The sequence below is a fragment of the Chaetodon auriga genome, chromosome 11, assembly GCF_051107435.1.
Source record: "Chaetodon auriga isolate fChaAug3 chromosome 11, fChaAug3.hap1, whole genome shotgun sequence".
NCBI lineage: Eukaryota > Metazoa > Chordata > Actinopteri > Chaetodontiformes > Chaetodontidae > Chaetodon > Chaetodon auriga.
The window spans coordinates 24,566,436-24,592,539 of record NC_135084.1 but is presented as its reverse complement, the minus strand read 5'-3'; the positions used below and the strand labels follow the sequence as shown (position 1 = coordinate 24,592,539).

Sequence of the window (26,104 nt, the reverse complement as noted above, 5' to 3'; positions counted from 1 at the left end):
ATTTAGTTCTTCCATTAAGCTTTTAACCTCGACGCTCGCTGCCTGATGTGAACCGACGGCTGAGGCTCCACTCCACACATCTCCGTCAAATCCTCCATCTGTGGGAGGAATCCCGATGCTTTCCCTCAGCCACAGGGTTTTATTCCTCCTCTGAGTGTCGGAGCGTCGACCGTGTCTGTGATACAGCTGCCGAACACCCACTGAAGCTCAGGCTCACACAGTGAGAACAGGCTGAACTCTGACCTGCAGGCAGTGATCCTGATGAGTCATTCAGCCAATAACACGAAGACAAATCAGATCAGCTGATGAACCAGTCCTTCACGTTTGATCAGAGTTTATCCTCCATCATCGTCAGGCCTGTCGACAAGACCCCAGAATACACACGCACACTTTCAAAGTACACACACGCCTGTAGTATTACAGTATTACAGAGAAGTGAAGTCTGTCGCTTCAAAACCTCAGAACTCCAAGTGACAGATGATGATGATGATGATGATGATGATGATGATGGGTGTCTCTGCTGAAGGTTGAAGGTTCAGTCAACAATCATCTTCATCAGTTTTCCATTTCCAGAAAGAGAACCTTGTATCATAGAGATACAAGGTTTCCTCAGGTGTTTGAATCGTTTTCTTTAGTTTGTCATTTTTCAGTTTTCTTCCATCTTGTTAACTTGTTTTCATTTTTTACTCCTTCCTGTTTCCTGTTTCCTCTTTTCTGTCTTCGACATCTCTTCTGTAACGTCTGGCTCCACTTTTCACTCTTTCTTTTTCTTCTCTTTCTTCCTCCTCATCATCTTTTACCCCCACCTCCTTCCATGTGTTTTGTTTGTCGTGTTGCTCCTCCTCTTTGTTGTTTTGCTCCTCTCTGCTCCTCCTCCACCTTCTCTCTTTCTTCTACCTCTCCGTCATCTTCATCTGTTCTCCTCCTCCTCCTCACCCTGAAGGACCCCTCTGCATCCAGGCCCCCCCTCAGACACGCCGACCTTCACTCCTCCTCCCTCCTCCGTCGCCCCAGCACTTCCTCTCTGCACCTCCCTTCCTCCCCCTCCTTCACTACAGATCACTCCTACCTCCACCACCTCCACCACCAGCCCCGACACCTCGGCCCCTCAGCTCCTGCACCTCCTCCACAGCACCTCCCCTTGCAGACATCACGGCCCCCGAGCTCAGGCCTCTCCTCCTGGGGACACTCAGGTAACCTGCCGGCCCTTCACCTCCACCATCACCTCCACCAGCACCTCCACCATCACCTCCACCAGCACAGCTCTGCTGCTGAAGGTGGATCAGTAAACTAAAGCTGTTTGTGTGTCTGCGGCTCTTCACATGAAGTCAAACACTGTTTCAGCTCTTCAGGTCGTCAAAGCCTCCAAATGCCCAGAAACACATTCGGGTCTTTGAGGCGTCAGCAGGGTTTAACAGGAGGAGACGCCACCTCTGAGCCCCACAGGTGTCTGTAGACCAGGTCTCTGAGAGATCAGCTGTGTGAAACAAAGACATGTACTGAAGTACTGCAGTTAAAGTAAAGTTTACTAAATGTTTAATTTAACATTTGATTTAGTCTGTCTTATACAAGTCTTTGACCTTTGACCTCTGAGGCTCTGAATCGTTCTCCTCAGCTGGACCAGAGAGGAGGCGTCTCTTATTGGTCCTTTAAACGAGTCAGGCTTCAGGACATGTTTCTGATTGGCTGAGTCACGTCAGTCTGTTTAGTTTCTTTGCATTTTGTTCTAATTCTTTTTCTCCTCCTCCTCCTCCTCCTCCTCCTCCTCCTCCTCCTCCTCCCCCTCCCCAGGACCTGGACCAAGCGTCCAGCAGCAGTTTCTGGTTGTGTCTGACAGGCATCAAGCTCTCTCAGGTCAAAGCCTCCACAGCGTCGCGCTGAATTACGGCACTCTGCCCCGGGCTCCTCGCCGAGCCCCGCCTCCCTCCTCCTCTTCCTCCTCCCTCCCCAGGCCCAGAGCCGGTTCCTGTCCTGCCCCCCCACCAGCTCCACAGAGCCTCTACGCCACCCTGGCCCACCCTCGCCGCTCTGCCAACAACACCACCGCCAACGGTCACTACCGCCAACCATCGCTGCCCGGTAAGATCAACGGGTCGGCCCACTACGCTCCGCACCTCCTGCGGGTGTCAGGGGAGGGCCCCCCCCAGCCGCTCCGTCTGGACGTGCCCCCCGAGAGCGACTGGAGACGCGACGCAGACTACAGGACTGTCCAGCCCAGCTCCTCCTGGGACCCCCGCCCGGCTCGCCACCACCAGCCCCTCCAGAGGACCAGCTCCTACCAGCCGCCCCCGGCCCGGCCCCGCAGGGACCCCCAGCTCTGCTCACTGTGCCAGCAGGTCCCCGCTGAGCCGTCGCGCCCCTACTGCCCGTCCTGTGGCGCTTACGTGGCTCGCTTCCGCCCGACCAGCTGATCGGCCCGAGGCGGACGCCACCGCAGACGAGTCGTATTCCAGACGGATCCAGTCAGACGAGCGCGCTTCCTCGTTGTTCTTAAAATGTGCCAACACGTCTTCAGATTCGCCACAACGGTCGACCAACCTGCTGTTGATGAAACCACGCCCACTTCCTGTGATGACAGCCTCGACGGTGGCGTCCCTTCAGCTGCTGTAATGTCAACAAGTTGAACTGACTGCAGTCCACGCAGGTAGGAGACAGCTCATAACAGGAAGTTCATCAAATTCAGGCGCTAATCGGGTGTGGGCGTGGTTTCATATAAAGCCTGTTGGCTCGCGGCTCTTCGGCGTCACGTTGGTGGATGCTTCACTCTGGAATACAGCTCTTCAATTGGCCTCGTGGTCTTCAGCTTCTTCTTCGGCTTATCTTCCTGCAGACGGCGGCGTCTGCGTCCATGTTTGTTCCCGCCGTCTCGCCCGGCGCTCCTCGCTCCGGACGCCACCACGAGGCCACAAAAACAAACAGAATCACACAGACAGATCTCCGACATACAGTCTATGAATGTCTGCTGGACTTAAGCACATTAAGGTTTCTAATGGAGACGAAGCACCGTGACACGACCGTGAGACGACGTGAGACAACGTGAGACAACGTGAGACGACGTGAGACGACCGTAAGACGACGTGAGACGACGTGAGATGACGTGAGATGAAGGCCGGCGGACAGAAGCGAAGGCGAAGCGGCGTCGATGACGTGACGACCGGCTGTCTGCTGAACTCTGCTGTTTGATCAGAATCTGAGAAACAATGACTCATCAATAATCAGGTTTTTGTCTTCATCCACTTGGTGTCAGATTATTGATCAGCAGGTTTATTGATCAGAAGAAACACGTGATCGGTGAAGCTGTTTGAACATCAAACGGCCGCTGATGAGAAATCACCTGCAGCTCGTTTCCTAATCGATCAGGACTTCAGGTTTCGGGCTGATGCTCGAACAAACATCTGAAGACGTCCGACTGTTGTTTTCTGACATTTTATGAACCGTTAATGAAAATATTCAGCAGCTCTGATGACAAACGTTTGTTTGAACCTTCAGTCTGACGACTTTTCCAACAGCAAACAGCCGAAAACTTTTCTGCTGAGTCATCACTGACTGAATGTTTCTGTACAAACTGAGATAATCCTCAGAATAATATTTACTGCTGCGGAGAAATCCGAGCTTCAGATGAACAAACTTCTTTTGATTTTCACATACTGTCCATATTTATTTAGTCAGTAACTTCAGCTCATCTTTAGATTAACTCACACTCGCGTCTTTTCAGTTCAATATTTCCCATAATTGATGAAGAGCGTGATGGATCCCACCACGTCTCACACTCCTGATTAATCTGTAGTTTTATGTTCATTAAGTCTTAAAATGTCAGAAAATGTCCATCGGTGTTTTAGAGCCTGATGTGATTTTACCTGAACCAACAGTCAAAAACACCAAGTTTGCTTCGAGCTCACGAGTGAAGCTGGAGCTCGAGAACTGATCAGGATAATTATGCTGCTGATCGATGCTTAGAATCGATCAGCCGCCTCGGCTTCAGCGCTGAACGTGACACCAGGCGGAGGAGAGGCGGCCAGGTACAGGTGGAGATACTTCAGGTGACGATCGGTCTGTCGGTTTTTGGGATGTTTTGATGCAGAGTGAAGCTGAGCAGACGGCAGCTGAATCTAAACAGGAAGTAGAAAAGGAGCTTTTGTGCTCTTTGAATATAAATCTCTTCTTCTTACTCTATTTATTTTTGTAGGCTGTCAGACTGAGTTGTGCGTAGATTAACTGAACTGCTCTACCTGCCTAACCTGAATATACTCGACTATAGACCTGATCTAATTTTCTAAAGGTAGTTAGTCGCCTCGTTTGGGATGTGGAGCCTCTTATATTGTACACGAGGCTGATTTGTGTCTTTTCAGAGCGCATTAGATTAATAACTAAAGCTTTTCTTTGAACAGAGTTGCAGCTAATATTTAGCATGATGTTTTCAGACGTATTCTAGCCTTGAGAGAATCACTTTGGTGTACATTTCCTGTCATCATGATATATGCAGATCTTTTTTAGTGCACTTCAAGTGTTGACGGTAGATTTCTTTCTTGTGCTTGTTGCTGGTTTCTTTTGGCGTCGCTCCCGTTGTTCAGGGGAAGCTTCTCGCGACATGTAGGAGCTCGTTTTTGTGCTGTAGATGATGAAGGAACGCCTCACACCCTGAATGCTGTTTGAGAGCAGACTGACGGACTTCTGTCCATCTGTCCCACTGCCAAGAACCCAGGGCTGACCCTAAAACCAACACACCCAGGTCTGGTCTGACAGCAAGCATCCATTCTGAATCCGCTCAGCCGCCGTTCTTCTGCAGATTGAAGAGTAGAGCGGATTGATCATTTCGTCCTGATTTATTGATTCTCAGCTCCGTCGCTCACACTGAGGCCTCAAACGCCTCACCTGTGCAGCTCTTTCAGAATAAAGTCCACATTTCATTTGAGTCTTCGTGCAGAGTTCAGACCAGACCTGAGCTCAGAACAGTGACGATGCATCAGAAAGTGTCAATAATTCACATGAAGAGAGGTTATTTTTTCACCATGTCGAAGTTGTTTTGGCTTTTTGCTTCGCCAGATTTTATTTTGTTGATTTTGGTATATTTTTGATGCTTATTTTTCTACACTGTAGACTTAACAGAGATGATAAGATGATTAAAATGTTTAAAGGAAAAGTTGACCGCGTCTTCCAGGTCGTCATTTCAGTTTGTCTTCGTGTTGGCGGTCTGTGCGTGAACACACACACACACACACACACACACACACACACACACACACACACACACACACACACACACACACACACACACACACACTGGAGCAGAGGTCTGCTGGTCTGCTCAGGACCACACCCTGACATATGGTCCCTACAGAACCAGGTCTCCACCCTCTGGTCCTGAGCCAGCTCCATCAGGACTGAACAGGAAGTGGGTTTTTTTATGTTCCTGTTTTCCCTCCCAGCTGGAGGTCCTGGTCCTCCGCCCTCCACACGAAGCTGCTGAGCACAACAGTAACGAGGAGGAGGAGGAGGAGGAGGAGGCAATGTTACAAAATACATCAATTATTTGATATTATAATAAATTCATTACATCATAAATCTAAATGCCCTTCAGTTTATATAGTTCTGTTACATAAACCAGATTTCAAATCAATAAATAATGAAATGAAAGTGGTATTAACTGTATTAACATTAACAAAAAGAGAAAAAAAATCCTCAATGATGGAACAAGAAGTGGAATCATTTTAAGATTAATATTAAACATCATCAATATCACTAACTGATGCAGGATAAAGTGACGGTACTGATCGAAAACTAGTGACAAATACAAGAATAACAAAAGAAAGCTAATAATTACTGTTATTCCTGATTAACTGAATGAAAGTACGAACAAAGGCAGCAAAGTTTGGAAGGTGAGTGTGATTAACATGAAAATATTAATACTTTTGTGAGTGTATGTATTTAAATCAGGCTGATTTATTGATGACGATCAGTTTGATCTCTTCTTCTATCAGTTCTTCCGCTGCTATTTTCCATTTCCAGTTTAAAATAGTCTCTGTGATCCTGATTGGTCAATCGCGGGGTAAAGGGCGTGGCAGTCCAGAATGTCAGCTGATTGGTCTGGAATGATTGATCAGAATAACAATGATTGGTGATGTGATTCCTGATGTCCACACGGCGGCGCTCTGCCGCTGAAACGGACAAACTGAACACCTGTGGCAGGTGAGCGGATGAACATGAGGAGAGCGACAGCGCCTGCGTTCACGGCCTCTGTGTGATCGGGACATCAGCACTGACAGCGTGTTCATTCAGCTGCACAGGTTAATGTTCTGGGCAGGATGGTGGAGGACGAGCGGACTCACCTGAACCACAGCAGACAGGTGAGTCAGATTACCGTCAGAGGACATCATTAACTTCAATGTTGGTAATGAAGAAATCAGGTTAATCTGTAGTTTAGCTCCATGTTTGCTGCATCCCACCACCTGTCCGTCCACTTTATGTTATTATATACATGTGTGTAAGAAAGACCTGGTCCTGGTCCTGGTCCTGGTCCTGGTCCTGGTCCGTGATGTTTGTTGATGTGTCAGAAACAGTGAAAATAACGTCTGAATCAGGAGGAAACGAGCGGACATGGTTGTAACATCACACAGCGATTCTGGAGATAAAACCTTTTTATTAAGTTACAGACTGGAGACAGTTCACAGAGGAATGATCTGCTCTCAGTTACAGAAACACATCATGGGTCAGTTCACAGCACAGCGCTGCTCCTTCACATAAATACAAACGGCTCTGTCTGTTGTTATGGAATTATATCACAGACAGGTGACTTTACATAAAGGAAATATTTGTATGTAAAGTAAAAAAAAACTGAAGTTCAGCTCAGGTTTACACATGTTCGCTGATCTAAAGACACTTTTTACCTGCTCACACTGAAACTGGTTGGCTGCAGCTGATCTGTGGTCAGTTCTTTTCTCTGGTCATTAATCAGGACTTAAAGTGACATCACTGGCACATCCGCCAATCACAGTTAAGTGCAACAGTCAAACAGATCAAATACTCATGATGAAAGCGATGAGCTCAGTAAGCAGAGCAAAGCATTATGGGTCAGATCCCCAGAGCAGCAGTCGTAATATTTTCATGGTAACTGGGACGTGGTTAGCCTAGCTTAGCATAAAGACTGGAAGCAGGGGGAAACTGTTAGCCTGTCCAGCTTCCAGCACCTCTGACGGTCTCTGATGAACATGTTCGATCTGGTTTGTTTAATCTGTTTTAACCTGACACGAATATAAAAACCTCAGTTTGTGGTTTTAGGTGGAGTTACATGCTGCTGCAACTTGTGCTGCAGCCAAAGTACTGCACCAAAGTACTGGGCGGATGAATATGTTGTTGTTTGTTAAGAAATAGTTCCGCATGTGTAACTCTCCTCAAAACCACAGTGAACAGGTGAAGTAAATGAGGCGCCTGTTAGTCAGTGAGCTTTAAATGTGTTGACAAGTGTATTTTTGACCTGCGAGCAGGGTCAGGCTAGCTGCCTCCTCCAGCCTCTAGTCTTTATGCTACGCTAAGCTAACAACGCCCTGCCTCCAGCTCCACACTGGGCACAAAGACACAGAAACAACACAGAGAAGTTGGAGTTCTGGTTCTCGAGATTTCAGCCTGAGACGTTTGTGGAGATCAAACTCTGATCTGCAGTCGACAGATTCATCAGAACTGACTGGTGGTTTAAGGGTTGAGGGTTTGATTCCCTCTGATTGGAGTAAAGCCTCCATCAACTGGAATTCAGGAAACATTAAATTCTCATTTCAAATGCGTTTGAAAACAAATTCTGACTCCAGCTGTCAGCTGATTGGTCCACGGCGCCCTCAGGTGGCCCGGTGGAGCAACAGCACGGTGAACACGTTGTCCTCTGACTCCACCCACGCTCCTGCCTTCAGTTCCAGCCCCACCTCCTCCCCCTCACTGAGCGGCAGGAGGCCCACAGCAGTGACTGGCCCCGCCTCTGGCACCTCCTGTTGGTGTAGAGACACCGGAGCCACACCCAACCCCCTCCTTAGGACCACGTGGACGGGACCGGGCCTCAGGTCCACGGTGAGGACAAACAGGTAGATGCCATTCACCGGAGCTGTGAAGGTGCCAGTGTCGGAGTAAAACTGACCCCGGTTCAGAGATGCTTCTAACACGATGACGCCGTTTGAGACGCTCAGAGGAGATCCAGCTACAAGGAGCAGAGGGTCTTCTGATAGGCTGGATGGGACAGGAACAACACCTGCAGAGAAGAGGAGGGTCAGGAGTGTGGACAAGGTGAACCACATGAGCCTCATGCAACAACAGATTTGTTCTTGGTGGAAACTGACATTTTTGGACGGATGCTTCTCTATGAGACGGGACACGTTGAAACGAATGAACCGTGAGAGGTTTGAACAGTGGCAGAGTTTAGTGAACCTGACTTAAACACTCGTACAAACAAACCTGACAGAACGAGTTCGAGACGTTTGGGTCCATCGAGGCCACGCTCACCTGATGAATCCCTCCGGCTCCGATGGTTTCCTCCTCTTCCTGACGCCTCCCTCACTCCTCCTCTCTTCTTCTCTTTCTTCCCATCTCTGCTCTTCAGCAGCTGCCACAGTTTATCGAGCTCCAGCGTGGCGTCGGACGCTGCCAGTACATCAGCATTACTGAAGACGTTCTTGAACACCCTCAGATGTTCCTCCAGGCCTCTTTTCAGCCACATCACCTCCGTCTGCAGTTTGGCCTCCACTCCACCAGGCGGCACAGAAGCATTAGAGGATTTCTCCTCCAGCCGGAGCACCTTCAGCCCCAGCTGCTCCACTGTTTTCTCCAGCTTCCACAGATCGCTGCCGTCTCCTCTGTGCTCCGGATGCTTCCCCTCAGGGTGGAGGAGGAGCTGGCGCTCCCTGGCTGGAACTCCATCGCTGCTCCTCCTCATGCTGCCGGGGAGCCAGTCATCAGGGAGGAGGTGGGAGGAGGAGGGCTGGTCAGCAGACGGTACCTCCTCTCTTCCTCCTAGGAGGAGAAAGAGTCAAAAGTTAGTCATAGTTTAAGAAAATGTTGCACATCCATCAGTAACCGTAGTTTCTCACAGCTGCCACTAGATGCTGCTAAAGAGCTTTCATCAGACGTGAAAGAGCTGCTGGTGTGTCATCATTGTACCAACTGATCCCTTCAAACACACCCAAAGAGACTAAATCCACAGTCCGTCCTCATCTGTTCATCTGAACTTCAGAGAAAAGCAGATTTCTGAATGTGCTCTGCATACCTGGCCTGCTGCTCAGCAGGGAGGTGATGCTCAGGTTGTGTCCTCTCAGCTGCTCCAGCAGCTGCCCAAGCTGCTCCTTCAGGGCCGGGATGGAGTAGGCCTCCTGGTCCTGGACGGGCCACTCCAGGAACTCCAGCACCTCCTCCCTCAGCAGCAGCTCCAGCACGTCGCTGTGTCGGATGACGTCTTTGAGCAGAGAGGTGAAGGAGGCGGACAGGTGTTGCATGTCCTCCACCAGCTTTCTGCCCGCCTCCTTCAGGTCGGAGACTTCGGCCAGACAGACCTTCACCGAGCTGCTCAGCTGGGTCAGGCTGTGTTCCAGAGTCCTGGTCCTGGTCTGCTCCAAGGCCAGAGACTCCTTCACCTGCAGGAGGGAGAGGAAAGGTAAAGTTAATTAATTAAGTTAATATAAGTTAAGATATTAAGTTAATATCTACATTTTTCTTATTGTCAATATACTGAGACTCACACCAACATGTTAGTCCGTCTCTAAATACTGCCTGACTTCCTGTCTGTGGCTCTCAGCTCTCACTGGTTCTCTCTATCATCGGTTCACACAGTTTCTCATTTCCTTTTTTACGTTGTTGAACAATGAGAGCAGCCGACCCAACTTCCCCTCAGGGATCGATGAATCTTCTGATCCTGATCGCTCTGATTACTCTGATGGGAAACGTTTGTGTTTGTTCAGTTTATTTATCCTTCGGGTCTTTTTCACTGGGGCCATTAAATTCTACGCATTGACCTTCACAAAGTGGTTTAGAATAAACATATTTACAAAAATTACTGAAGCTGATGAGGCCAAACATGTTTTGGAATCAGGGAATCATAACTCAAGGTCTCTTTCTAGCTTACCAGCTTTTCTCTGTTGACTCAGATATGACGGACGGTCCTTGAATGTGTCGCTCAGTCTGAGATTTTGTTAAAGGGTTTTAGTTTTCTCACCTCCTGGAGGCCTCGTTGGAGCGCCTCCACTGCTGGCTCCCAGTCACTGGCCCCGCCCCACTGTACTGCCCCTCCCTCGCTGATGTCATCCAGGGATAGTCGGTTCTCATTGGCCAGCTCCGTCACGTTGGCCACGCCCCTCTCCAGGTGAGCCATGGTGGCCTTCAGTCCTTTACAGTCGCAGTCCGCGGACGAGTTGTGCCTGTAGAAGACAGTGTACAGGTAGTCCACGTCCACGTCCATCTCCTGCAGCCGCTCGACCTGCTGGCTGAGGTTCCCCGCCAGCTCATTCACCCGCCTCAGCACCGCCTCCTTCGCCGCCTCCACCTCCAGCCCCGTCTCCATGAACAGGATCTGACTGTTCCTGGCCGTCTGGTTGATCTGCTTCCCCTGCTCCGTGAAGTCTCGCCTCAGCTGCTGGAGGGTCCCCGAGGTCACCTCCACGTCCTCCATCAGGCCGTCCACCTGCACGACGACACGCTTTTCTTCAACTCGCCTGTTCGACTTGTCCCCTGTCCTCTTTAAAAGCTTTTAATATGCCTCACTTCATTTTAAAAGTCAACCAAGTCGAGAGAAGTCAGTGTAAATTAGGACTTTTCTTCATTTTCACTGCATCACTGAACTTTCACCAATAGGAAAAGTCACAATTTAAATACATTTCTGCATTACAATTTTGTTTGTTTGTTTTTTTCACTGAGGGGCTTCTAACAGCTCCATGCTTCTGTTGTCAGAAAGATTCTACGTTTCCTCGCACAGTTAACGGGACTTGCTCTGATCTGATCCCTCATTAATGTGTTTTGGTTCGGCCCACCTTCACCGTGTTGTTGACCACCATGTTGTCCAGGCGTTCGATGGCCTCCCAGAGCACAGACGTGTCCGCGGGCTGCGGCAGGCCAGGGGGAGGGAGGTGAACCTCCGGCTGACCCTCAGCGGTCTGATCCTGGTCCAGCTTCAGTTCTGTGAGTGTGGTGTTCATGGCCTGCAGGCTGACCTGGGATCAGGGACAGGGGTTAGGTGGCTGGTTGCAGCTTCACGTACTTAAATACCAGATTGTTTTTCTTTTTATCGATGTACGAAACAGAAATGAACACTTCGAGGGTTTTTGTCTGCTGATCTGACTGAAAGTAAAACTAAGAGTCCGAAAAACAATTAAAAAACATTTTGTTATTTACGTTGTTCTTTTTACTTTCTGGTAATGTTTGATTAAGACTGAATAAAGTAAACGATGAATAAAAAGTGACTGATTTTAAATACTGGACAGAAACAGCTGTCCTTGTCATCCTCTGACCTGCAGCATTTTCTGGTGGCGTTTCAGCTTCATGTCAATGTCTGTCTTGAAGATGGTCAGGTTGTAGTGCAGCATTGCATGCTGGGAGTGCAGCCTGTTCTCCATGTCCGTCCTCTGGTTCTCCATCTGCCTCCGGACTTCTCTGATGTGCTGAAACACTTCATCCAGTTTGGAGTCCAAGCGTTCCTCCACCGCCTCGTCGAGCTCGGGGCCATCCGGGGGCCCCGCCTGCTGGTTCTGCCCCATCTGGCTGCTCTTCAACTGGGCCACGTCACGCGCCAGGTCCCCTACCTGCCGACTCAGGTGCTCCAGTGAGCGGTTGAAGCCCTCAAGGACCGGCTGGAGTTGTGACATCACCAGGGCCGTCATGTGGGGAGGGGGGTGGGGGGTGGGGGCTTCTGGGTGTGAGGGGTCGGCGGCATTGAGTTTATCTACAAATGAAGAAAGACACAGATTCAGATCCAGTTTGAGTTGAAGGTTGAAAAGTGGTTACTAGGATTCACCTTCTGGCAAACACAAATGTCTGAACCAGATTTCTACATTTTCAACAGTCCCCTCTGATTCCTGTTCCTGTGGTTCCACCGGCTGGCTGCTCCGCCCTGAAGTGGAACCAGCTTAGTTTCCAAACTGGAATATAAACAGAACGCTGGCATCTGCCCGGAAAACAACTCATCAAGGAAACAAAAACAGCTAGAAACGGCTCAGCGCTGCCATTTCTGTCCGCCGGGCTCTGAAAACACCGATGTTGATGTTTGTGGTGCGTTGAGGGTCTGTCGCAGGCTTCAGGGTCCAAACTGATCAAAGCAGCAGATTCAGTGAATCTTCAGTTTGTTTCTGTTGGTTTAGTCGAGGCTGACGAAGTGAAGCCAGAACACACAGTGACTGCAGGACTCCAGCTGGACCTGATTCAGCCTGAGACGCCTCAGTGCTCCGTGGATCCAGCTGATCCTGCATGTTGTTATTTCTGGAGTTTCAAAGAAACCCGACTGTGCCGACGCTTCCTGCCGTCAGAAATCCAGAGCATCAAACTGTTTCATCCATCAGGTTTCTGTCACAACTGATGTCTGAAGCATCGAGACAACTGAGAAACCTTTTTCAGCTGTGACTGGATGATTGGAGGGAGCTGCATAAAGAGGCCTGGTCCTCTCTGGGTCTTCATGTCCATCGGCAGACATCAGCGTCTTCACTTCTGGAGGTGATGAAGGTGATGACTCTTTCAGGAAAGTTCAGATTTTGTTTTGACATGAGATTTGTACAAAGTAACAACATTTTTCAGTTTCTCAAGGCGCTATTCGAAGCTTCAGCCTTCAGGACCAAGATCCACTTCAAGTTCAGGCCTCAGGACCGAGATCCGCTTCACGTTCAGGCCTCAGGGCCGAGGTCCACTTCACGTTCAGGCCTCAGGGCCGAGGTCCACTTCAGGTTCAGGCTTCAAGCCCGAGGTCTGCTTCAGGTTCAGCTCAGAGGCTGAAGAAAGTGTCATGGCAGCGAGGGTCCTTATAGGTACAGAAATACAAACACAGTGTGTGTTTGCCTCAGGTCATTGCTGTCACTCTCAGAGACAGTCCAGACGCGCGCGCACACACACACACACACACACACACACACTCCTCTTTCATCACAACCTGTTTTCATTACGACAGACCAAACTCTTCCCACATGCTGCAGGGTGCTGACAGGTCAAAGGTCACGGTACAGTGGGGCCACGCTGCAACAGGAAGTTCCAGGTCACCTCAGACTCCAGCTGCAGGGGTGAGAGGGGCGGTGCTGTGGGGACGTTTGGAGGTTGAAATCCAACACACCCGTTCAGCTGGCAGTGTTTGGTTGTAATGACTGTCAGCGTGATTTACGGAGCCGCGCTGAGTCGACTTCCTGTTCGGACAAAACAACGTCTGTGACACAACTGTGGGTCTGTTTGCTTCCTCGAACGTTTTGTTGTAAATGTCACAATTAAAGGTAAGACGACACTTTAATGAGCCACATGGGGACCAGAGACAACACAGCACAGAAGAGCGAAGACTTTCATAAAGAAGCTGCCGATGCAACAATGATCTCCTGACTTGTACAAAGCTCACCTGCTGCTGGACCGTGTTTCTGCTGTGTGACGTGTTTTTACATTCAGTGTGATTTACACATTATCTCTGATGTCCAACCGTGATAAACAGCCATAAATCCAGTGAGAAAATTACACTTCTTCTAACTGCAGAACTTCCTGAGAAACTTCATGTTTTTGAGTTTTCTTCAGCATCACTGCTAACAGGAGCTGCTAACAGGAGCTGCTAACAGGAACAGCTAACAGGAGCTGCTAACAGCTAATTCAGCAGGTTGTTAGTGGAGATCATTTGACGCCCTATTGAGGTATGACAAACACTATTATTAATGTTAATGTCAATGGGAGTGACAGTTGTCTTCAGTGTGTCCTCAGTGTCAGACAGCAGAAACTCTTCATCCAGTCTAACGTTCAGCATGTTGGACGGACGGGCTGTGATTAAGTCCTGCTGCTGAACGAGGAGCTTAAAAAACTGCAGAATGTTCCTTTAAGGGTGATGTCATGCTGGCTGGTCGCAGAGGTCAAAGGTCGGAGAGAACAGAGCACTGTGGGAACCTGCGAGGCAGACGGTCCCCAAACAAGCTGCATACAGGACCGAGGAAGTGTGTGTGTGTGTGTGTGTGTGTGTGTGTGTGTGAGAGAGTGATGTAATGCACATGCTGGTCTGGTGACACAGGAGGTTCAATATAGTGTCATCTTATAGTCCACACACACACACACACACACACAATGTATGTATGAGAGACTGAAGAAAGAAAGGATTTCCTGTGGAGGAAGTGTGTGTGCGTGTGTTTATGTGTGTGGTTACCGGAGGTGTCATTGCAGGAATGAAGCTAAGTGTGTGTGTGTGTGTGTGTGTGTGTGTGTGTGTGTGTGTGTGTGTGTGTGTGTGTGTGTGTGAGAGAGAGAGAGAGAGCTGACGTGTATTTTATCAATGTATTTTACGGAGGCGACAGCTTCAGCACACGGAGCTACATTCATGATGACATCAGCATCCACCATCTTGGTTGAAGTCAACACCTGAGCAGGTCGACGCCTCCGTTACAGGTAACCAACGACCACTCGTATGTTCAAAATATGGCAGCCATTTTGACTTGTCACAGGTGGTCATCAAAACTCACCAGGCTGGTGGTGTTCCTGCTGCCGGTGGGCGTGGTCGGAGGCCTTCGTGTCGTGGTGTGACGTGTGATGCGTTTTGTGGGTGTGGCCCGGGTCCAGGGCGGGGGGTGGGGTGTTGTGCTGGTCGCCGACGGATGCCTGGTGGTCGTTCTGTTCACGGTTCACGTCGACTCGCTGCTGCTGGATGGCTGGAACACAGAGAGGAGATGGAGAGCTGAAAGACGGATGGAAACATCGAGCGGACTGCGGTGACGGCTCGTCCACATGGAGCCCGTTCACACGCCACAAAAACCTGCTCACAACCGACCAACCGGGACACTGCTGAGCATGTACACATGCTCGCCAGGGACAGCTGAGGGGATCCAGCACCACCAACAGACATGTGAACAATCTCAACATTTACCGGCTTCAGAGGATGAATCCTTCTGATTTCAGTAAATAATAGAGACAGTATCTCCTCTAACATCAGCATCACAGTGTTTTTACATCAGAGCTTCATTGAACTGAACGCAGGCAGATCAGCAGGCAGAGGGGCTGATGGGAAACAGGCTGATGTGTTTGGGGATTTCTCCGCGGAGTTTCCTCAGCTTTGTTTCTCTCCGTTCATTGTTAAACTTTCAGTCAGTGACAGAATCAGAGCGACAGCAGGAACAGGGAGCTCCGTGTCAGTGACCTGCAGGCAGCGCTGAGGGCAGAAACGCACGTCTGCTGCAGCTGCAGCACTTGAGATTTACAGAAGAGAGCAGGAAGTCCTGCAGAGTCATCAGATCTGTTTCCATAATCATTTCAGCTCCTCAGCAGACACTCAAGACTTTTCTCTCTTTGAGTTTCCAGGCAGGACGTCCAGGACCTGAACTCTGCTAAACATCTACTCAGCTCTTCCTTTGCTTTGAGATGCAGTTCAGATGTTGCTGCTCCTCAGAGGATGAACACTAACGACTTTGGAGGCCTCCTGATCTGCCACAGAGGAGCCAGAGGATCATAGAGACACTGTGCCTGTAGTATTCCTGTAACATCTCTATAATATTTCTAGTGTCTGTGCTGCGGAAAACACGCCCACAGACCCATGGAGCTCTCCCATTGGTCCATCCCCACCGGCTGTGTGCCTGCTGTGCAGCGTCTGTCTGATAAACCTTCAGATTCATGGATCTGTTCCTCAAACTGGACTGTGTTTCATCGTCTCACCTGAACCTGAAACACAGGTCAGCTGTTCCTTTGCATCACGTACAATCAGCATGACATGTCTGAAGTATGTGCTGGAGCGTATCCCAGCATGCACTGCGTGTCACAGACGGTGAAAACAGTTTCTCTCTTTCATAGTTTCTAAATCAAATCCAGCACTTTGACTTCACTTTCATTCATTTCCTTTAATATGTTTGATCTTTCAGCCGTTTGGACTCTGAACCTGTTTCAGTGTTTCAGCAGTAAGTTTCTGACCTGTCTGGATGTAGAGGAGGTGGACACAATAACAGAAACACCCGTGTCTTGTCTGTGTGCTGGTCGCACAGAGCAGGTGATGACTCACCTCGGAGGCGTTCGGGCTGTATTTTAAGGTGTTCCTGTTATTGTGTCCAGCCTGTTTCTGCTGGGCTGAACTTCTGTTGACAATTTAATTACATCGACTTCAGCTCACAGGAAGTCGGCTCAATCAGAGGCGTGGTGGGAGCGGACTGTACCATGTCGAGGTGTGAGTGTGCGTGCGTGCGTGTGTGTGTGTGTGTGTGTGTGTGTGTGTGTGTGTGTGTGTGCATGTGTGTCGCTGCCTCTTTGTTTGTCTTTCTTTGTTAAATCAGGCCTCTAAAGGCCAAAGGTCTATTTTAGTCTGAATTCTTTCCAAAAACATCGACTGTTTTCATTCTCAGAGTCCTCAGTGCCACTCATGGTACAAAAATGTCACATTATGTTCACTCCATGTATCCTGCAGTACTGCAGTACTACACTGTGGCTGGTTTCTCTGTTTGAGTGAGTTGAGCTGCTTTAACTGAACCAAAACTCAGCTGAAGCAAAGTGAGACCTCTTTACCAAACCAGTAAACGCTCCTGTTTGTCTCCACAGGCCACACTGACACAGGATGTGATGTCAGCAGGAGCAGGAAGGACTGAAGTGAATGAGAGGCGGCTCCTTCACAGCGACTGACCCTGAGAGCTGAAGCCAAGCAGATACCAGCTGAAAGGTTTGAGTGAACTTCTCGCCTAAACCTTCATGTTTTCACCAAAAAGACGCAGCTTCTTTTGGGATTAATGTCAGTAACAACAATCTGCTGCGTGTAAACTGTTAATGAGGCACAGAGTCGTGCTAACAGCTCCATCGCATGGACTTCGTCACAGTGGTGCTTTGAGCTAAAAGCTAACATCAGCATGTTAGCATTAGCTGATTAGCAGTAAACACTCAGTCCAGTTGAGGCTGATGTGAATGTTTTTACAGGGAGGCTGAGGGATGCGGGGGGAGGTGGGTGGAGGCGGAGGGAGGTGGGGGTGGTCGGACCTTCTCCTGACCTGAGCCGAAGGTTTATCGAGGCCGAGCGTCACTCCGCTCTTCACAGCTTCCTCACTTTGTTAAAGAGGCGGGATGAGTCAGGCTGCTCTGACACTGGAGGATGAGGATGACTCACCTTCCTCATAACGTAAACCACTCAGTGTTCATTCAGTCAGGTCAAGTCAGGTGGAGCTTAGTTTACAGGGTGTAGTCCTCTGTTGTCTGCGTGGAGGTGAGCAGCGTGGTCGTACCTGCAGCTTGGAGCGCCGCTCCGGCTGTTCCAGGTCCTCCAATCAGAGCCAAGGGTCTGGAGTCCAGCTGTGCATCAGAGACTGTCAGAGACAAACACGACGAGGTCAAACACTGGAAACACACGCGTGGTCTCGGTTCTTCTTCTGTGGTTTCACACAGTGAAATATTCCAACTTTGTTTCCTTTAAAAATCGTCGACTGGAGAGAAAAACGTTTCAGTCCGACAGCAGAAACGACGTTCAGAGACTCAAATGAAACCGGCTTTGTTTGACTTCTTTCAAACTTTCATTGACAAACTTTCAGCTTCAGCACAAACAAAAGGACGGACTGAGGACAGAGAGGACGTCCTCCTCCAGACATGTGGTAAACACTGCGCTTTCCCACACACACACACACACACACACACACACACACACACACTCTTCTTTCATGAATAGCTCGTTGTGACCCACCTGTGTTCTCACAGTTGTGTCCACTGTGTCCCGGACAGCAGTCCCACAGCAGAGTGGTGTAGGTCTTCTGCTTCTGCCTGTAGACCAGCCGGGTGGGCAGCCTATACCTGCACACACACACACACACACAGATTTAGACACCTGAGGTCTCCTAAACCTGCAGCAGGACAAAGCTCCAAACTGCAATACCAAACACAGCCAGCAGGGAAACCACCGACATCGAGCCCAGACTGAGAGATAAGATCAGAAGTAACCACTTACACATGGTTTTCTGCTCGAGTCACACTGAGGGTCAAAACTGACCCTGAGTCTGTTTTCTGAACGAGGCTCCAGCTGCCGTCTGACGGATGTCAGCAGAGTTTCACGAGCGCAAACAGTTTGAAGAAAGTGAAAACAAGAAAATGTGGAAAATCTAATTTACAGTTAATGAGGTTTTTACAGGATGTTGTGACTCTGGATCAGCTTTCAGGAGGAGTTCCAGCTTCTCAGTTCGGTGGTTTTATAACGTTCCTGTCAGCAGAGTCCAGCTGATCCAGACTGACACGACCTCCTCGGTGTTTTTAGGCCGGCGCTGCTCGACCTTTGAACTGCTGAGCATTAAAAATGAGAGAAAGCGACGTTTCTGCTGCTCGCTGCCTTCAACATCCTCTAACATCTCACACATTAACCAAGTTTGTGATGAGGAAACCATCTCACAGAAGCCGCCAGACTATGAAGAGCACGCAGGCTTCCTGGAACTCCACAGACAAACTGGAGTAATAGATTACTCCAGTTTGTATTAGTACTGTTGTGTATTTGTACTGTTGTGTACTCACATGACCTGCTGACACTCGGGCGTCCCATTCGGACAAGGATTCTGAGACTTGATGGTGTACTTCTCTGTTCCACACGCCACAGCAACGGTGAACACACGCGTGTGCACGAACGCACACAAGTTCCTGCACAACACACACACACACACACACACACACACACACTGGGTCAGGATCATTTAGAGTCTTTCAACGCTGCTCAGTTTGTTAGTTTGCTTTTGACTCCTTCCTGTTTGGGGTCAGAGGTCAAACATTAAGTCTCCTCCTCAATGACCACCAACACCTAACTTAAAGGAACAGTTTGACATTTCTGACAATGTGTGTGAGGCTGTGTGTGTCATTAATTTAGTAAAAATGTCTGTAAATGTGAGTCTCGCACATTTTCATCATTTTCTTCTTGTCAGCTGTGTCCTGTGCTGACCTTCCTCTCCATTAACAGTCTCTGAGGCTGAAGGAGGAGGAGGAGGAGGAGGAGGAGGAGGACCTGAGAGTTAACAAACTCTGAGGGTTTCCTGCCCTCTGGAACAGATCCCAGGACAGTTTTCACCGGATCGCTGATGCGCTGGAGGTGAATGGTTAGCACCGTTAGCTGTGCACACGTTAACAACAAAGCAGCATTAAAGAGCGTCGTGCTGACGGCGCTCATTCAGCTGAGTCCAGTCTCTGCTGCAGTGCTTCGGTGTCGGTCCCCGTCCTCTCACCTCGAGCCCCCCCCCCCTCTCTGAAGTGTGGTGAAGTCGACCCCGCGGCGTGTTGGTGCATGTGTTTACTGCGATGTTGATGTTGGACTGATTGTCTCTTCACTTCCTGACAGAGTTCAGCTCCTCTTTCATGTTTCACAATCACTGCTGTGTTTCTGGAGACGTCAGCCGTTATCCGAGCTTCCACTAACAGAGCGGCGACTTCTTCACATTCTGCTGATGTTTGCTCAGTTTTTGATGCTTTAAACTGAAATTCTGACCAAAAACAAAACCAAAACTTTAATCCCGATAACGATTTGTTGTGTGATTTCTTGTTGCCTCAAAGAACTGTGGGAAACATATTTCACAGTAATAGAATTCACTGTTTCTCCACGCGAACAAACCTGCGTCACTTCCTCTGATGTCATTTCCTGTGGAGAGCTGTGACATCACTGAGGGTCATCAGTGGAGGAACAAACACACACACACACATATACAAACACAAACTCAGGGAGGTGTGGACAGGAAGTCCCACCTCATCCTGAGCCGCTGTAACACACATTTAATCTGCACGCACACACACACACACACACACACACACAGTAATTACAGATTCACATGAACACACATGTCGCAGTTCAGCATTTTGCATCTTGTTTTGGTTCTGTCACTGTGGGTCTTTAAACCTGTGCAGCCGCGAGGGTGAAACTACAAAATAAAAGTCTGTTCAGGTGAACGTGTTAGACTGAGAGCTTTGACGTAAACATTCGCTCGCCAGCAACTTCACTTCTCACCTGTACGCTAAGAATAAGGCTGAAAACACGACTCGCTGGAAAACAATCAAACAACTGACAAGCAGTCAGTTCACAGTCCAGGCTGCGTCTTCAGACACAAAAACCCAAAGATGTTCAGTTACGGATGTTTAAGGATAAACGCTTCAAATTCTGACATTGGAGAAGCAGGAAAACACTCAGTACAGGTTAATTTATCCTGTCAGACTGAACTCAGGGCGTCAAATCACATCAAGTCAAGCTTTTCTGTTTCTGCTCGTCATCGTTCAGCCTGAGAAAAACATTTCTGAATCATCAGTTTATCAGCCAGTTTCCTGATGAAGATATGGCACACTCAGGACTCCTCCTCCTCCTCCTCCTCCTCCTCCTCCTGCTCCAACATGTTCAGAGATGAGAACAAAACTGAACGATGAAGTTTATGTTGGATCACTGAGAGCTGAAGTTGATGTTTAATTCATTCCAGGAAATACTTTCGTGATGAGTGGTTGTAATTTCCTGAAGTTCAGGATGTTTGCCTACATTTCCCAGAATCCACTGAGAAACTCCAGAGACCCTGCTTGAAGTTCTCTTGAATCCAGCAGAAAAGTCAGGAATGAAGAAACAAACAGTCACAAACACACTTGATCAACTACTTTAAATATTCTAATATGAAAGAGTAAAAAGCAGCTGGTCGTCCACGGTCACATCACGAGTCAACGGGCCCCTGCAGACATAATGTCAAAGGCCCCTCGCCCACCTTCACAGGATGAAGACCCCGGACCAGAATCATTGTGGTCGTGTTGCCTCTCTGTCTCATTTCTCTGTTTTTAACAGGATCCACAAACGGTGTCGGACGTGTCAGACTGGAGGGACGTAACCTTACAAACGAGAGCGAGTGGGATTTCCCTCCTTTCCAACACAAACATTCAGTCATTTGGTTTCATTTTGGGCCGTCAGTCATTCTGTTAGAGGAGGCGCCGCTTTGCTCTGGACCACGAATCCTCAAATCTGAAGACATGTCTTCTCTATGTGGGACAGCTGCGATCTGTCACAGCAGAAAACAGGCTGCAGGGTCTCTGCTGCAGCTCCACGAGTTCAGGTTCAGGTCTGAAAGGTGTTTGTGAACCAGCCAGAGTCTGAATAATGAGACCAAAGGAGGACCGAACACAGAGCGAAGGACTGGAGGCGTCGCTCGTTATAACACAGAGGAGGTCTCTGTCTGTCCTGAAGGTGGCGCCAGAGGAAGAGATCGCAGAGCCATTAACATCTGAAGGGTTCATCCTCAGGAGAGCACAAATATCTGCGCTGACCAAGTGGTTAGTTCACAGACAGCGGGAGAGTCGAGTGTCTGTGGTTAGTTCACAGACAGCGGGAGATTCGAGCGTCTGTGGTTAGTTCACAGACAGCGGGAGAGTCGAGCGTCTGTGGTTAGTTCACAGACAGCGGGAGAGTCGAGCGTCTGTGGTTAGTTCACAGACAGCGGGAGAGTCGAGCGTCTGTGGTTAGTTCACAGACAGCGGGACAGTTGAGTGTCTGTGGTTAGTTCACAGACAGCGGGACAGTTGAGGGTCTGTGGTTAGTTCACAGACAGTGGGACGTTGAGCGTCATCCTTTCATCTGGCAGCTGTGTCTCTCGGCCTCCTGATAACGGCTGAATGAGCAGTCAGTGATGCCTTCATGGTCACGTTATCTCCCCTCGGCTCTCTTTGATGTGAATCTGCTCACTGAGCTTCTTCTTGAGCTTCTGCTCAGGTGGCCTGAGCTCCGAGCGCCGGGACGTCCAGTCTGAACTCTGACTCTGATAAGACTTCAGTCACAAGACCAGCAGCAGGTCAAACAGCCGAGAAGGTTAAAGGTCACAACACAAGACCGAAGCCTGAGAGACCACCATGATGGAGGGAGACAGGAAGACTTCAAAGTAAGAGCGTATACTGTAGATCTCTCAAAAACACCAGAAAGCTTCTTTAAGTTCCTCTCAAGTCTCAGAACAACAAACCTTCAGCTCGACTTCGTTACTCAAACTCTTTAAGCGGCTCTGTGTCATCACGGCGTGGACAGTTTGTGCACACGACCAGTGTTAATCTCTGAGTCTCAAACTCAGCTCAGATCTTCATTCATGTTATTTCTCACCTGCAGTGTTTTCAGAAACGTGTTTTCATGAACTGTTTTGTAAAATGAGGACGTTTGCGAGCAGGCTGCCGTAACTCGACACCAGAGGAGCTAAAGCCAAACACGGCCTGACTGGCAGCTCGCCGTCCACCAGCAGGAAAACCACAGTTTGTCTCTGCGTTCTCTGCAGCACCAGTATCAGAGATATTTCTACTGCAGACAGCCAAAATACTTCTTTAACTACCTGCTGACCTCAGACTGCTGAAGCCTCCAGAGATAACGCAGAGGTTAAAAAAACCTGGAAAGCTGCTCTCCATTAAACACCACGGCAGCACAAAGAGTTCAGTTTGTGAACGATGTGATTAAAGCAGTTTGGGGGGGGGCAGCGGGGGTCTCTGAGCTAATGGAGGGTTGTTTTGTTAAGAGGCCTGAGGGGTGATGTTATCGGGGGTCTGTGGACGGTCCTGCTGCCTAATGTATGGATGTGGGTCAGAACAGTGACGGAGGCCTGTATGAGCCCGCTGCAAAAAATGTCACCAGATATTTAATCCTCTTATTTAGTCTGTGACACATCTCAGAGCTTGAAACCACGTTTTAAAAGTGTTCCTAAAACAAGCATCCAAATGTCAAACTGCAGCAGATCAATGACCAGGTCCTGCCGCAGTGTAATGGAATCATCCACAGGTGTTATCCGTTCCAATCAGGTCATACAGGTACAGCACGGCATGAGGTCTGACACGACGAGGGTTATCAATGTGAGACAGAGGTGGACTCGAGGGACAGTTTGTCGTCTAAATTTCAAGAAAATTCTTCTCCCTTGAAGGGAGGAAGAAGGGGATTATTGAGGTTACTGCCATTAATTCATTAGACAAATGAGCACTTTAACATGATGATGGCAGGAGGTGAAGACAGACAGACAGACAGACAGACAGACAGACAGACAGACTGACAGAGACATTAGTGTCCTGCTGCTGCAGGTTTGATTGGTGTGTGTGTGTGTGTGTGTGTGTGTGTGTGTGTGTGTGTGTGTGTGTGTGTGTGTCAGCAGCCTGGGTGGTATCAGCCCATTATAAGCATGCTGGCAGTCAAAACATTTAAACTCTCCCTGCTCGGTACTTTGGCGTTTGGCATGACTTGTGTGTGTGTGTGTGTGTGTGTGTGTGTGTGTGTGTGTGTGTGTGTGTGTGTGTGTGTGTGTGTTTGTATTTACATCTTTGTGAGGACCATTTTGAGGGCTTGCACTTGATTGATATTTTAGAATTTAAGGAACCAGTTTGAGGGTTTGGTCTCACTGAATCTGTCCAGTAAAGAAGCTTCATGCATTGTGTGTGTGTGTGCGTGCGTGCGTGTGTGTGTGTGTGTGTGTGTGTGTGTGTGTGTGTGTGTGTGTGTGTGTGTGTGAGGTCTGCAGAGGAGAGCGTGTCGACACAGTTTATTTTGAAGTCCAATGTCTGAAACATGAACAGGACAAAGTGAATTTGCTCTGTTGTACGTTCGCTCAGAACATGGAATTACTTATTTCTAATGACCTTTTCTAAACTTTGTATGTAAGCTCAGCGAGTTCAGATCAGATGACACAGAGGCTTTGCTCAGGATGTAAAGACTCTGGTCTGAGCAGGAAGTGACAGAGGAAAACGCTGATGGGAGTTTTCCCGCCTCCTGAGAAGCTAAACATCAAACTCACAACATGAACTCGCTCACAAGCTTCCGAACAAACAACAAAACATATTCAACAACCCACAAGGCAGCGCCACAGTCAACACGAGCCACTTCAGCTGCTTTATATACAGTTAGTTTAGTCCAGTGGGGCCCAACCAAGGGGTCAGGCCCCTCCAAGGGGTCACCAGATCGATCTGAGGGGTCGTCACATGATTAATGGGGAAGAAGAAGAAACAAAGTTCTGATGCACAAACCTGTTTTCACTTTCTGGACTTTTCTCTCATCTTTGAGTTTTTGGTGGAATATTGAATAATTTGACGTCTCTGAGCCTCAGACGGTTAATAAATGAAACCACGTGTGAAGTTCAGACGAGAAAACGCCTCATCAGTGGAGCTAATTACGAATCAGAGACGTCTGCTGTAAGAGATCCAAACCTGAAAAAACTGGAAATGCTGAACAGTCCAACGTCGATTTTAAGTCAGCATGGTGTTATTCCAGACAGGAATGATGGACAGGACCAGTAAAATGAGCTGAAATAAGCCAGAATTGACTTTAACTGCAAACTTGGATTTGCTGAATAGATTTTTAATGTACATAAAAAATATGTCTGACAGTTATTTTCATTTCATTCACATCTCTGTGAATCGATTTATTAAAATAGTGAAAAACACTTTGAAAACTGACCATCAGGCGCTCACTGTTCACTGATTAATATCTGTCGGTCCACTGATCAGTTGTCCCCCAGCTCTCCTCAGTGAACTTGCTCCAATGGGATTCAGTCGAAAGCACAGAGAAAAGGAAGTAAGTGATCCTTGAGCTGACTCACCCGATCCGGGCTGGGTGGTTCCCTCCCGGTGGGGGGGTCCCTGTCACCCCAGGGTGAAGTCTGTCGAGGTAAGGGGGGAACACTGCTCCTCCTCCTCCAGCTGCTGCTCTTCCTCCCCACTCCTCCTCCTCCTCCTCCACCTCAGGGTCTCGTGCTCTCACCTCACAGTGAGCGCTCACCAGTAAGCCCAGTACCAGCACCAGTTCTCCCACTGCTGTCATGTCTGCTCGCGTCCACATTACTGAGTGGAGGCTCACACAACCACCAGCTGCCTTTAAACAGCTGGAGGAGAGAGAGGAGGAGGGAGGGGGCAGGAGGCAGGAGGCCACACCTCCTGCTTCCTCTGCTGGCAGAGCGTTTGTGACCCTCTCCGTGTGGGGTGGAGGGGACGTCCATCCAGTCACTGTGGAGACTTTTCAGTCCAACAGACGAGTTTGTCCTCTTCCCTCAGCTGCTAGCCTGCTAGCATGGCTAAAAACAAACAATGGATGAGCGACGGCAGCTTCCATGATTAAAGTCTAAAGACTGACGGGTTTCCATCGACAAGTATCACAAATTTTAATCAAACTGGAAGAAATGGCAGAGGAAAACGTGAATGAACGCTTGTTTCCATCCAGCAGAGATTATTCGGAGTTTGTTCATCGAGATGAACAGCAGGTGGCGCCGGCTCTCCTGTCGGTGTGATTATTCCCCTGCAGAAGAAGAAGAAGCAACAAGACAGAATTAAATGAGGGTCAAACCTCAAACGATGTAGAAAACATGACATTTCGGTTGGTTTCATGTGTTCATCGTTGTCTCATCGCTCCTCAGATCTGATGTTTCCTCGTCTCTTCAGTGGACGTTAAATTTACGTCATCGTTTATTCACAGAGTCTGTTTGAGTTTCTGCGTTTTCACTTGGTTTTTTTTAAGCATGTGAATGGAAAATGTGCACAGAAACGTTTGGATGGAGACGCAGATCCACACATTTAAACATCTGTGAAGCTTCTTGGATTCAGTTTTTGCAGAGATCTGATCTGCGTGAAGCTTTTTGTAGTTTTTCCTTCCTCATCTGAGTTTATGTTCATGTGGTTTACACTCCTTCTCTCCTTCTCAGTCCATTTCCTGAGGAGGTGATAAGAACAGAGGAAATCCACTGACCTGCAGGAGAAATGACCTCCTTCCTGTTTGTGTGAGGTCCTGTTCCTCTATCTTTGCGGGGACCGGTGGGTTTTAGACCTGCGGGGTGAGGACAGTTTTTCAGGGTTAAGATTTTGGTTTTAGGGTTTAAGCAAAACTATTTAACATTTCAATGCAGAAAAGAAGAATTAAGAACAAAAGTTTGACTTTTTTAGGAATAGAAATGATGCACCTCACACATCCTGATCCCAGGTTTTGGCACATTTTGGGGGCCGGACACCATAAAAGATAAAGAAGGGACATGACTACAAC

General features: G+C 48.7%; 2 protein-coding genes across 7 annotated transcripts in view; one reads left to right on the top strand and one right to left on the bottom strand.

Moving 5' to 3' along the window:
* The window catches only part of usp54a (ubiquitin specific peptidase 54a), a 36,081-nt gene extending 30,936 nt beyond the window's left edge, over nt 1-5,145 (top strand). For 2 of the 5 annotated variants that reach the window (XM_076742679.1, XM_076742678.1), the window contains exons 21-22: nt 944-1,193; nt 1,792-5,145. In XM_076742679.1, the coding sequence (XP_076598794.1) occupies nt 944-1,193; nt 1,792-2,411 (870 nt within the window). In that variant the 3' untranslated portion in view covers nt 2,412-5,145. Of the gene's footprint in view, nt 1-943; nt 1,278-1,791 lie in introns of all 5 variants that reach the window. The other 3 variants (XM_076742676.1, XM_076742677.1, XM_076742681.1) reach the window with 2 other exon arrangements.
* Nucleotides 5,146-6,611: 1,466 nt separating this feature from the next.
* On the bottom strand, nt 6,612-24,913 carry mmrn2a (multimerin 2a). Of its 2 annotated transcripts, none has more exons than XM_076742685.1 (11): nt 24,675-24,913; nt 18,634-18,756; nt 17,819-17,925; nt 17,367-17,447; nt 14,643-14,828; nt 11,472-11,902; nt 10,995-11,174; nt 10,184-10,648; nt 9,242-9,605; nt 8,434-8,988; nt 6,612-8,230 (listed from the first exon to the last, which is right to left on the bottom strand). In XM_076742685.1, the coding sequence occupies exons 1-11, from the start codon at nt 24,911-24,913 to the stop codon at nt 7,827-7,829; spliced, it is 3,135 nt and encodes a 1,044-aa protein (XP_076598800.1). In that variant the 3' UTR covers nt 6,612-7,826. The 2 variants fall into 2 exon arrangements, with proteins under 2 accessions (XP_076598800.1, XP_076598801.1); XM_076742686.1 differs by having other exon boundaries at nt 8,482-8,988.
* Nucleotides 24,914-26,104: the final 1,191 nt, after the last annotated feature.

What these genes read in the sequence shown, in the direction of transcription:
- mmrn2a (XM_076742685.1), bottom strand. Translation starts at nt 24,913, where the DNA reads ATGTGGACGCGAGCAGACATGACAGCAGTGGGAGAACTGGTGCTGGTA. An exon ending in AACCACCCAGCCCGGATCGG is followed by an intron (nt 18,757 to 24,674) that starts GTGAGTCAGCTC and finishes TGTGTTGTGCAG; the next exon opens with GAACTTGTGTGCGTTCGTGC. An exon ending in ACACAACTGTGAGAACACAG is followed by an intron (nt 17,448 to 17,818) that starts GTGGGTCACAAC and finishes TGTCTCTGACAG; the next exon opens with TCTCTGATGCACAGCTGGAC.